We start from the raw sequence: 11,731 nt of genomic DNA on the forward strand, positions 1-11,731 counted from the left end.
TCGAACGATCGACGCTCGCGTGGACAAATCACCAATGCGCCGATTGGTCGATGACTAGGGAATAATTGAAATTGCTTGACGTGCTTTAGCCAACAACCAATCAGTGAGCTCGACAAAACTGATGATCGTAAAGGGAAAATTCGACCTCAAGTTGGCAATTGTGTCTCTGGCACACACTTGTATCGGTTACGATCATTCATTCAAATGTGATGCTGAATTGTACCGACTCTCATAGTTTTCGTCGATTTTCGCTGTGTAGATTACTGATAAACAGATTAAAGTTACATTAGAAGAGACGCCGAGTGCGGACACAATATTTTTTGAAGAGTTTCCAATGAAATTATCTACTTTTGTGATCGCTTCCAACAAATATTTGTATCTGCTCCAAATACTTTGATATTACTGATAGAATAAGCTACCGGAACAGTAAGAGCCAGCTCTTTCATCACTGAAGGAATTAGAGAAGATTAATGAAAAGATGATTGTTTCCATATGCCATGGCTGAAATGTAATTGTTATTTATACTTGCACATGGTATTGCTGTAGCTCCTTAATAGGTTACCTAAAGCGACGTTCATCGAAGATTGGGTAATACGTGAGTTTATCACAACTGAAACGAATATGAATACGCCGCAATCGAATAAGAAGAATAAGAAGATAGGGAGAAACAGAATAGGCATACCCAATGAAAGTGCGAGTCCTACAAACACAGAGACACTCAGCAGCCAGGAAGCAGCAAAATATGTTTTGGTATGAATAAACACACAAAGACCTGTTCTTTTGTTATTGTACTAAAAGCTACGTGCTATGTACTTTTGTATCTTCTTGCATTTTATTTTTGCCTTTTCTCTTGTTTGTTTTCTATTACCTAAAGGTTTCTTTGTATTGTTTGTATTTTTTGTGTCTAAAATCTTCTCTTTCTTTCTCTTCGGTATCCAAATATATTTTATCTCGTTTTTAAGTGCAAAAATTTTTGAGCAAAAAAAATCTCTTGAGATAAAAGTTGACAAACTTCAGAAAAAACATAAGAAATACGATTGGACAAAATGAGTCACAAAGAGGAAACAGGCAAAAAATAAAAAATAAGAAACAAGAAATACAGAGCACATTGATAAAATCTAATCTATGATGTGTTTCTTGTTTCTTGCTTTTTATCACTTTACATCACTTTTGCCTTTTTGCCTTCTATCCTATTTTTCTTTGTTTTCTATTCATTTTTGTCGCTTATCATGTTTCTTTGTTTTCTGTTGCCTAAGAAAATTGAAACTTTAGACAAGACAAGAAACACTAAACAAAATATATGATTTAGCACAGAAAACAGCTTTGCAACAGTTGTAAAAAATGTTTTAATATGATTGATCTTGCCCTTAAACCCGGATCCATAATAGGTTTTTAAGCCTTAAACCTTAAGAAATTGACCTACAGTCAAATAAAAATAATTATGATTCGTTCATTCTTTATGACTTACGGCTTAAAAATCTATTGTAGATCCAGGGTAATCTTTCACTAGACTAAATGTATAAATCAATCATACTACATATTTCTATATTTAGATCCAATGAAGAACTAAAGGCAAGAATCAATCATATTAAAGAAATACTGAGTGCTCACTAATCAATTTTCTCTGCAGAATGCTATTATCAACAAAACAGTCACAAAGAAAGAAACAAGTAAAATGTAAAAAGCAAGAAACAGAAAGCAAAAAATACATTATAGATTAATCTTCAAACTTTTTATCTTACTTTTGTTGTCTCGTTTAAGTATATTAGTTCAGTTACAAAGAACATTCTATAACTACTTAATTTAACGTATTTTTTGGACTTTATACAGAATCTAAAATTTTCTATCCACTAGTAAAAGTTAAAGTAAAAAAATATTTATTTTAATACGGAATTAGATCTCAAGTTGCATACAAATAGCTAGTTCAAGTGTTCAGGTGAATAAAATTTCGAAAGTACAAATTGGATGGATTAAATATATTAATCTCAATTATTGTTTAATTTATTATTTTAATAATAAAATATATATACACCCTCTCTCTCTCTCTCTCTCTCTCTCTCTCTCTCTCTCTCTCTCTCTCTCTCTCTCTCTCTCTCTCTCTCTCTCTCTCATAAAGGATCATGATGTTCCGATCAAAAGTCCTCATAGAAGATCCAAAAATGAACAGATTTCGAGATATTGGAAATCAAATGTTGGAATTTAGCCATATTTCCAATATTTGACATTCAACTTATCTCGAAAAGTCCATTTTTGAATCTTTGTGCCCTGAGGACTTTTGATCAGGACATCATGATCTACATTATAATAAAATTTCAGTCAATTTGATTGGGATCCATTTTACATAAGATTAGTGCAGGGTTCTTTCTGTAGCATTAAAAGTATATAAGTTATTAAATAATTTATCTCATATTTCTGTATGTATTTTTAACAAACAAATAATTGTTCAGAATTATTTATTTATATATTGATAATGTGATATTTAAGGTAAATCCTATAGGAGAAGATGGAAATAAATCAATTAAGTTAGCTATCTTAGACGCAATTCCTATAATTTCTATGGATTCAAATATGTTTGATGAGAAAATGCAGAAAAGTAATACAGCATCACTGGAAAAAGAAAAAGAAGACAAGAACAATCTTAATACTTTACCCACTGCTTTTGTTAAGCCAATAGAAGGCTATGAGAATCAATTAGGAGAGGCTAAGCCACTTCCAAATTCTTATATTAGATTTATGGAGCGTAGTGGTGAAGAACTTGATGGTAAAATATTTTTTTTTATTTATATAATATAATGTAATGTTCAAATGTTGCTTAATTATATATTACAGTATTTTTTTCATTAATTAAGCATCTATAATATCCATTTCTTGTACCTCTCAGATATCATACTTAACATGTTATAAATATGTTATAAATATGTTCTTACTGTAATATGAACTTCCATTTTCTTCTTCCATATTCTATACACATATATTATTGTTACTATCATTTGAAATATTATTTTGACAGGAGAAGTAGAATATGATTTAGATGAAGAAGACAATGCATGGCTTTCTATTGTTAATGAAAGAAGGTTGGCTTCTGGATTAACACCTCCATTGGAACCTGATACATTTGAACTATTGATGGACAGACTAGAGAAAGAGTCGTATTTCCAGCAACAAACTAATGGCGGAGGTGGTATTGCTGCAGATGAAGATGCAGTATGTTGCATTTGCATGGACGGAGAGTGTCAGAATAGTAACGCAATTCTGTTTTGTGATATGTGTAATCTTGCTGTTCATCAAGATTGTTATGGTGTACCGTATATACCTGAAGGACAATGGTTGTGTAGAAGGTGCCTACAAAGTCCATCCAGGGCAGTAGATTGCATTCTCTGTCCGAATAGAGGCGGTGCTTTCAAACAGACCGATCGTCCTGCGACATGGGCTCATGTAGTATGCGCTTTATGGGTACCAGAAGTAAGATTTGCTAACACTGTATTTTTGGAACCCATCGATAGTATAGAGAGTATACCACAAGCTCGTTGGAAGCTTATGTGCTACATATGTAAGCGCAAAGGAGCTGGCGCGTGCATTCAGTGTCACAAGAGCAACTGTTACTCAGCATTCCATGTGACTTGTGCTCAGCAAGCTGGTCTATGTATGCGTATGAGAACGGTACAGCCAACTAATGGTGAACCAATGTTGGTGCAAAAAACAGCTTTCTGTGAAACACATACACCGGCCGATTATCAGCCTTCCACGAATCCTGTGGATGCGCGAAGGAGAGCAATAGCTAACAAAAAGAGCACATCAGCGCCTGTTATTTCCATTCCAACCATACCACCCGAGAGGATCAGGGAAATTGCTAGGTAATACAACAATTTTATTTTGTGGTTATAGTAAATACAATTTGAACATACTGTATAATAAAACCATTTTAATGAATTATTAGATTTATATTTGTTATTTAATTTAATCAGTTTAGCGGAAGGGATACCAAAAAGAAGCCAATTAATACAACGTCTTATTGCTTATTGGACACTGAAACGGCAATATAGAAACGGTGTTCCACTTCTTAGAAGATTGCAAAGTTCTCATCCACAATCTAGACCACCTCCGCTTGGAGAACATCCCTCTTCGCCGACGCATGATGGTGAATTGCGAGGAGAATTGTACCGTCATCTTAAATATTGGCAATGTCTACGTCAAGATTTGGAACGTGCACGATTGCTATGTGAATTAGTACGGAAGCGTGAAAAATTAAAAAAAGAATTATGCAAAGTGTTAGTATAGCTACGACTATGAATAATATAGACATCGGTTTTATTGATAAAAATTGGCATTAACCCTCAACCTTGAGATTGGTCCATGGGATCACGCGAAAAAAACAAAACGCTACATCTGTTTTTATTAAAGTACTTTCATAAAGACTGATTTAATGATGGTTTAATTAATAAAACATAATTTTATAAAATTCTTCTGTTTTTATTTTAGTTGTTTTGAATCAATGTCCCAGGGACCAACTTCAGAGGTAAAAGTACTTTTTACACTACTTTTTACCTCAGTACTTAATAAGATAGAAAAATAAACCTGCAGATTTAAAAAAAAAACTTAATGAATACTTTTTTATAATGCCAATTTATATACGCATCATAAAATATATTTCTTTTTAAATATTAATTTTAAGAAAAAAAAATTTTGATTGCAGAAAGGAAAAGTGTTTATGGCTTCAATTGCGACCATTTGAAAGTGTTTTACGTACATTGTTAGAAGCTATAAAGGCGAAAGATACAAATGATGTATTTGGGCAACCAGTTAATATCAAAGAAGTCCCAGATTATCTCGAAATAGTATCACATCCTATGGATCTCTCTACTATGCAGGTAATAATTTTACATTACGTTTGCTTATGTTTATACTTGTTAAAATATATTTCATGACTCCATCACCTCATCAAAATATAATCCATAATTATATGTCATATTTTTCATTACAGGCAAAATTAGAAAAGCATGAATACCACACACTCTCGGCTTTGGAGACTGATTTCAATTTAATGGTGAGCAATTGCCTGGCATATAATCGCAAAGATACTATGTTTTATCGAGCAGGAATGAAAATGAAAGAACAAGGTGGAGCTTTGATAGAACAGACTCGTAAAGACTTTCCTGAGGTTAATCCAGTCTCTGAACCTGAACAAATCGGTTCTAAATCTAGAAAGAGAGAAAGATCGAATCGTAATCGTGTGGAAACAGAATCACAGTCCAATGAGAAGGAAATTGGCGGAGGAGTAAATAGGAGAACAGCAGTATTGTTCACTCGCAAAGCTAGAGCGCGTAATGCTAAAAGCAGTCAAATGTTTCTTCCGGAAGATGATAAAAAGAAACAAAGTGATAGTTTTAAAATATATAGGTAATCGTACAAACACACACACACACACACACACACACACACACACACACAAGATAATTTTTAATAATGCTTTTTTTTCTAATGCTTATAATTGGCTTATGTTAATAAATGTGTGTTATAAAAACTTGTGTACACAACTAATACTTCTAGGAGTGGAACAATGGATAGTGATGTGGGTGAAGGAGAAAGTCAATCATCGAGTTGTAGCAGCTGTCCCACAAGTAGATCCACCTCTCCTGATCCAGAAGAGCAGAAGCAACGACAAGAGACTATCGATACAAAAAAAGAAAACGAAACTAAACAAACGAACACTGGTAGTGGCTTAGAAGCTTTGCAGCTGGTATGGGCTAAATGTCGTGGATATCCTTGGTATCCAGCCTTAATCATTGATCCTAATACACCTCGAGGCACTATACATAAAGGGGTGCCGATTCCAGCACCACCTGATGATGTTCTGGCGCTTGCAGATAATTACAAAGAGCCAGTTTTTCTTGTGCTTTTCTTTGATACAAAACGCACATGGTAATTATTCATAAATGTAGAAAGATATAAGATATTTAATATGCATTTTTAGTGAGAGTAAAAGAAATAATAAATTTTAATTCCGATTTAAAAATATTATATCAATTAAAAAAATTGAAAACAAATTTTGATAGAAAATATTTCCATTTTTAATTAAAAGTATTCTATTTATTATACATATGTACGTACAAATATTTTTCGTATATACATGTTTTTATATTTATATATGATACAACAAATATGTTAATCGCATGGAAAGATAATCTCAAAGCAGGAAGATACAAACTCTTTTGCAAAATATTATTACAAATAAATTTTGCAAAATAAATATTTTTCAATTTTATAAAAGCAAACATGTAATTTACAAACAGTAAAAATATTCAATTTCATAAAAGCAAACATAAGTAACAAACAGTGAAAATATTACAATGTAACATTTTTCAGGCAATGGCTGCCAGGTGAGAAATTAGAAAAACTTGGCGTATCACACGAAGTGGACGAAGCAAAATTAATCGAATCACGTAAACCTACGGACAGAAAAGCCGTAAAGAAAGCTTATCAAGAAGCTTTACATTACCGCAAACAAACACATAATGCGGTAGTAGACAGTACGTCCACTGGATAATTTTATTGTAAATACAATAGAGAATAAAATGTGTAAGTATAATCTGAAAATTTTATAATAAGGTATTATGTAAAATATAAATGTATAATTAAATAGGTATTTATAATACATAAAATATATAATTTAAAAAGATTTAAAATTATTTATATTTTGAACCCCAATAATTATATATTATAATGATTTCGCTAATATCAATATATAACTAAAGGTTAGGCTTTATTAGAATTTTATTTTTTACTTTATAATTAGCTGCATGTGTAAGCTATATATATCAATTACATAATTGCATCATTATTATCTCCTAAAAAATAAAATATTCACATAATATAATATTTATTGTATATATAATAACATGATATTCTATAATTAAATATTTATGTTAAATATTTTATGAAAAAAATCTTTATATTTCTACTTGTAAGCTATAATGATACAATTGTGTAATTGACATACAGTTTTCGAGTTTAGCTAAATTATATGTTTTTTATAATCTTTTTTCGATATAAAATATATATCCAAAATATATTACAAATCTAATTGATTTGATAGTCAGCATAATAATAACAATATTTCTGAAAAGTTATAAGTATATAAATATTTTTATCAAATTTTATTTTTATCAATTAGTTATTGTATAAATATTTTTATCAAATTTTATTTTTATCAATTAGTTATTGTATAAATTATCTATTGTATAAATAATCCCATTATTGTATAAAATCATAAATTAGTGTATCAATTCATGAAAATAAAATTTGAAAATAGATAAGTTTTATATATTAAATATTGTACAAAATGTTATTACAAATTATATTGACATGATGTTGTAAATGTTTTGAAATATTTGGTCAATTACTTAGTAAAATTCTTTCTTCTGATTGATAAATCATGTTTCGAAGCATTTATAGCGAGACTTTGACCATCAATTAAAAGTTTTTAGATTAATGCAAATTTTTTAATAAATATATATAAAATATAAATTTTACAAATCTTATTAAAACACAAGAAAGTGAAACTAGAAAGTGATACTAGAAACTATAATTTTATGAAAAGTTTTATGGAAGTTCATGTATATGAATTTCAATTTATGTAAAAATCACATGGAATAAATAAATCGTTTGCATAGAAAAATATAAATTTTATTAACCTTAGAAAAATTTGTTTCACTCATTTTAAACATTTTCAATCTAATCTATGCTGACTCTGAAGCGCGAAATATTGAATTGAATTTTATTCTTAAAAATTTGAAAATTGACCACATTTAATAGCAATAGATGATGCAAGAACATTTAAATTTGAATTTATCAAAATTTATAAATTGATAAACTTATTAATTTTAATTTATAACTTTGTAAAGGTTTTATAAGTGTAATTGTTTTGTTTTTAATCTTGTTTACCATCCCGTTTTGAAACGTATTCAGCAAGTTCTTTAGCATACATGTCGAGCCGTTGTGTCATCTAAAAGATACAACAAATAAAATAAACAAAGTAGAATTTGAATAGAAGTATAAAATTGAAGGTAAAAAAGAATTTTTAGAATATATATTTCGATAAAATATATATTCCTTATCACAATCATATTTTAATAACAATTCATTCAAATCTCTGTGCATTTTTTTTTCAAACAATTCGTTTTTTCGAGTAAGTTTAAAGTACATACATTTTTATTATGTGAATTAATTCCGTTCACTAAATATCTACAGTATTATTACTTAATGATTTTATACATTATTCTATATATATATACAACGAATAATAAGAGAATATGAAACACTCACCCTATATCCCCAAATATCTTTCACATGTCGACACATATTGAGGTCCAATTCTCCAACGAGAAGTCCATCTTTGTGCCGATTTAGACTTGGAGTTCGCGAGCCATCAGGAGCAGTAATATAGCTAGAACCATAAAAGAATCCGAAGTCGTTGTGCGCTGGTTTTCCATCACCAGAAGTAAATTCATTTGCAAAATGCTCAGTTCCTACGCGATTGATAGCACAAGTGTAATAACTATTTGCTATCGCGGCGCATCTTGCTTCGATTGGCCATAAATGTTCTGATAATCCTTGAATAGTTGCAGATGGATTAAAAACAATCTGAAAAATATAAAGGAGATTATATGAAAGAGAAATGCGGATAAGATTATATATCGATTAGATTATGAAATTAGGAAAGTTGTGAAACGATAAATTTTTTTTCTAAAAAAAAAATCAATTTCAAATTTTATAAGAAATAATGTTACACGCCAAATTTATTTATTATCTTATTTAGAAATACTTAATAATCTATGACTCACCTCCGCTCCATTCAAGCCAAACATTAACCAGTTCAATGGATGATGACGTCCGTAACATATGTTAATCGCGATGCGTGCAAAGGGAGTGTCAAACACTGGATGCCCTGTGTTACCTTCCATGTAGTAAGTCGATTCGTTAAAATCCCCGATACGAGGAATATGATTCTTTCTATGTTTCCCAAGGACTGTACCATCTGTGTTGATCACCACGGAGGTGTTCCAGATAGTATCACCATCAATAGAATCTCTCTCCAAAATCGGTGATACTATTACCATGTTGTATTTTTTAGCGAGCTCAGATAAAAACACAGTTGTAGGTCCCGTTTCAGCATCCTCGGCAAATTCGCACCATGGATACTTTTCCCTCGTGCAAAAAGCGAACGGCATAGCTGCAATTAATCGTATAGATATATTATTATATAAATTTATATATTGCATATATAATAAAATTATAATATTATACAATATAATTTCATAACTATATATATTATATATAACTAATAGATTTTTCACATACGCCATGCTTCTTGGAGACATAGAATGTTAACGTTGTATTGAGCTGCTTGTACAATATATGATTTAATTTTATTATGTATTGCATCTCGCTGATTTTGAATAGGATCCGTTGTTGGTGCTACTATGCTATGTTGAATCAGTCCAACGCGAACTAGACGTGGGGCACGAAGCTCTTCATGGACTCGACTAAGCATCTGCCATCCTTTTACTTCAAAATTTCTATCTTCATATTCTATACCTAATGGACTAAAAATAATACAAAATAATAAGGGTATATTGCTTCAACTTTTTAACATCAAATAAACTTATGTTGTGCGTAATTTAAATTTAACTCTGTTTTACAAAATTATATTCTATTAAGAACTTTATATTATAAATTTCTTGTATTCTCTAATCAAGTATACATTCAATATATTATAAATATGTATTAAGCAAACAAATTGCTATAATTAAATACTTTTTATTGTGATCAAATAGTTATAAGATTAATATTTGCAAAATAAAAACATACACATCATTATTCGCAGTTTAATTTTTTTTTAATCAGTATAATTAAATAAATGTTCTTATAATTTAAACGTGATAGGAACGTTGGTTAAATGTTCTTATATAAGTGATATATATATATATATATATATATATATATATATATATATAAATAGAAAAAGATATATATTTTGCAATATAAAATCTTACGTAGATGGATGCCCATATAAAATACGTTTTACTTCAGCCAATTTATTCTGTGGTACATATTGCTCTAAAATTTGTTCCACAGTTTCGGTCATGATTGCTACTTTGCTGACTTGCTTTTTGACTGAATAATCTTGAAGCTTGAGGTTTTATAAATGCGATAGTACTTCTCCCCACTGTCACATCTACCAAACAGTAAAAACAAGATTAGACAACATGGGAGACAAACATCTGAAGGACATTACAGATATCTGTGAAATTTTAAAAGATTTTTATGTTACGTTATAATTGTAATATTATTATACATTATAATATTGTATATGTTATAATATCTGTTGAATACAAGCTAATAGTAACATCAATTATATAATTTCTTATTAAAAATTGTTATATTATGTTTATATTGTTAACTGAAAAATTATTAATATTGAAGTCAAATTACCTTTAATTTTTGTTTAGCAGAGTGTATCGTATTGATAACAAAATAAATTCATTTTATTCAAACTTATTTTATTCGTTACAAAATAATATAAATGTATGTACATACATTGGGAAAGAATTATATACAAATATATTGGATCATCTAAAAAGTATCCGCAGTTTTTGTCACTAGATAGTGTTGATAGCCATCAACACCATTTAGTGACAAAAAACCGCGGATACTTTTTAGATGACACAATATAAGAATTTTCCATTTGATGATATAAATCCACAGAAATATTTTTTTATCTTTGTTAGAATAGAATTGTCAAAAAAGATAAAACGACATTTATGTAATATGTTGACTTAATTATATTAGTAAATAGGAAGCAGTATAAAAAAAAACATGAAAAGATATAAAAAAGTATAACATGGTAATGTCTCGGCACTATTTCATAAGTACATAAGCATTTCATTGTTTATATATGTAGAATGAGAAAATACATGTTCTATAGAATAAGAATTATGTAATGAATGTAATGACCAGAACTTGTATCTCGCAGAGTGATTAATTTTTATTATACGTAAGGCAATATGTTTATTATGGAAGCTTTCCATTTTGTGATACAAGTCGACATACTCGACACATTTTATCTTTCTTGACATTTCATAAATAACAAAGATAAAATGACATTAATTATATCAGCTTGTGTTAACAAATGGAAAGTATTCTATGTTTACAATTTGTTACAATATAGTTACAATTTTTAATAATAGAACTGAGTATTAATTGAAGAATACTTATTGCATAATAGTGAAAAATACATACAGAATTTTTATAACAGAGTATAGTATAGGCTTATCTTATCTGTACGATTCAATGTGTGCGAATGATACGTGAACACATGATGGAAGTACTTTTTATTTCCATCATGATACGTACTTTATTTAGGAAAATGAATCCGTCAAGTATGTAAATGATTTTGAATTGTAATTAATTTATTTATGACCAAAAGAATACGAATGTTTAATTTATAGGTTTGTTTTCTGTGGCTGAACTAGTGTATACTTTTGGAACTTGAAGTAAGATAGGTACATGTTTGATATTTATTGAAAGTGAGAAAGAGAATACTAATGTAGTCTAGTGCAGGAATAGAAAACAGAACATATGTGTTTTTTTTAGTTTAATACGGATTTATTTGTGTAGAAGTTTAAGGGTGATTTCATTTATGCGTTTTGTCATATGACAAATTTTTCAAGCC

The 11,731-nt window shown here is 29.5% G+C and overlaps 2 protein-coding genes across 4 annotated transcripts; one reads left to right on the plus strand and one right to left on the minus strand.

Moving 5' to 3' along the window:
- The first annotated feature begins 140 nt into the window (after positions 1 to 140).
- Positions 141 to 6,676, plus strand: Br140 (bromodomain-containing protein 140). The gene is made up of 8 exons (XM_011052031.2): positions 141 to 750; positions 2,485 to 2,761; positions 3,011 to 3,854; positions 3,966 to 4,268; positions 4,694 to 4,868; positions 4,982 to 5,397; positions 5,548 to 5,919; positions 6,364 to 6,676. Exons 1-8 carry the CDS (start codon positions 622 to 624, stop codon positions 6,542 to 6,544), a joined length of 2,697 nt encoding a protein of 898 aa, XP_011050333.2. The 5' UTR covers positions 141 to 621; the 3' UTR covers positions 6,545 to 6,676.
- Positions 6,677 to 7,661: 985 nt separating this feature from the next.
- Positions 7,662 to 11,666, minus strand: pyd3 (beta-ureidopropionase pyd3). Of its 3 annotated transcripts, none has more exons than XM_011052033.2 (6): positions 11,413 to 11,666; positions 10,053 to 10,234; positions 9,358 to 9,602; positions 8,841 to 9,229; positions 8,323 to 8,640; positions 7,662 to 8,002 (listed from the first exon to the last, which is right to left on the minus strand). In XM_011052033.2, the coding sequence occupies exons 2-6, from the start codon at positions 10,142 to 10,144 to the stop codon at positions 7,928 to 7,930; spliced, it is 1,119 nt and encodes a 372-aa protein (XP_011050335.1). In that variant the 5' UTR covers positions 10,145 to 10,234; positions 11,413 to 11,666; the 3' UTR covers positions 7,662 to 7,927. The 3 variants fall into 3 exon arrangements, with proteins under 3 accessions (XP_011050335.1, XP_011050334.1, XP_087258888.1); XM_011052032.2 differs by having other exon boundaries at positions 11,299 to 11,666; XM_087402762.1 differs by having other exon boundaries at positions 10,492 to 11,666.
- Positions 11,667 to 11,731: the final 65 nt, after the last annotated feature.

Source organism: Acromyrmex echinatior, chromosome 2 (assembly GCF_024713525.1).
Source record: "Acromyrmex echinatior isolate Ae372 chromosome 2, ASM2471352v2, whole genome shotgun sequence".
Taxonomy (NCBI): domain Eukaryota; kingdom Metazoa; phylum Arthropoda; class Insecta; order Hymenoptera; family Formicidae; genus Acromyrmex; species Acromyrmex echinatior.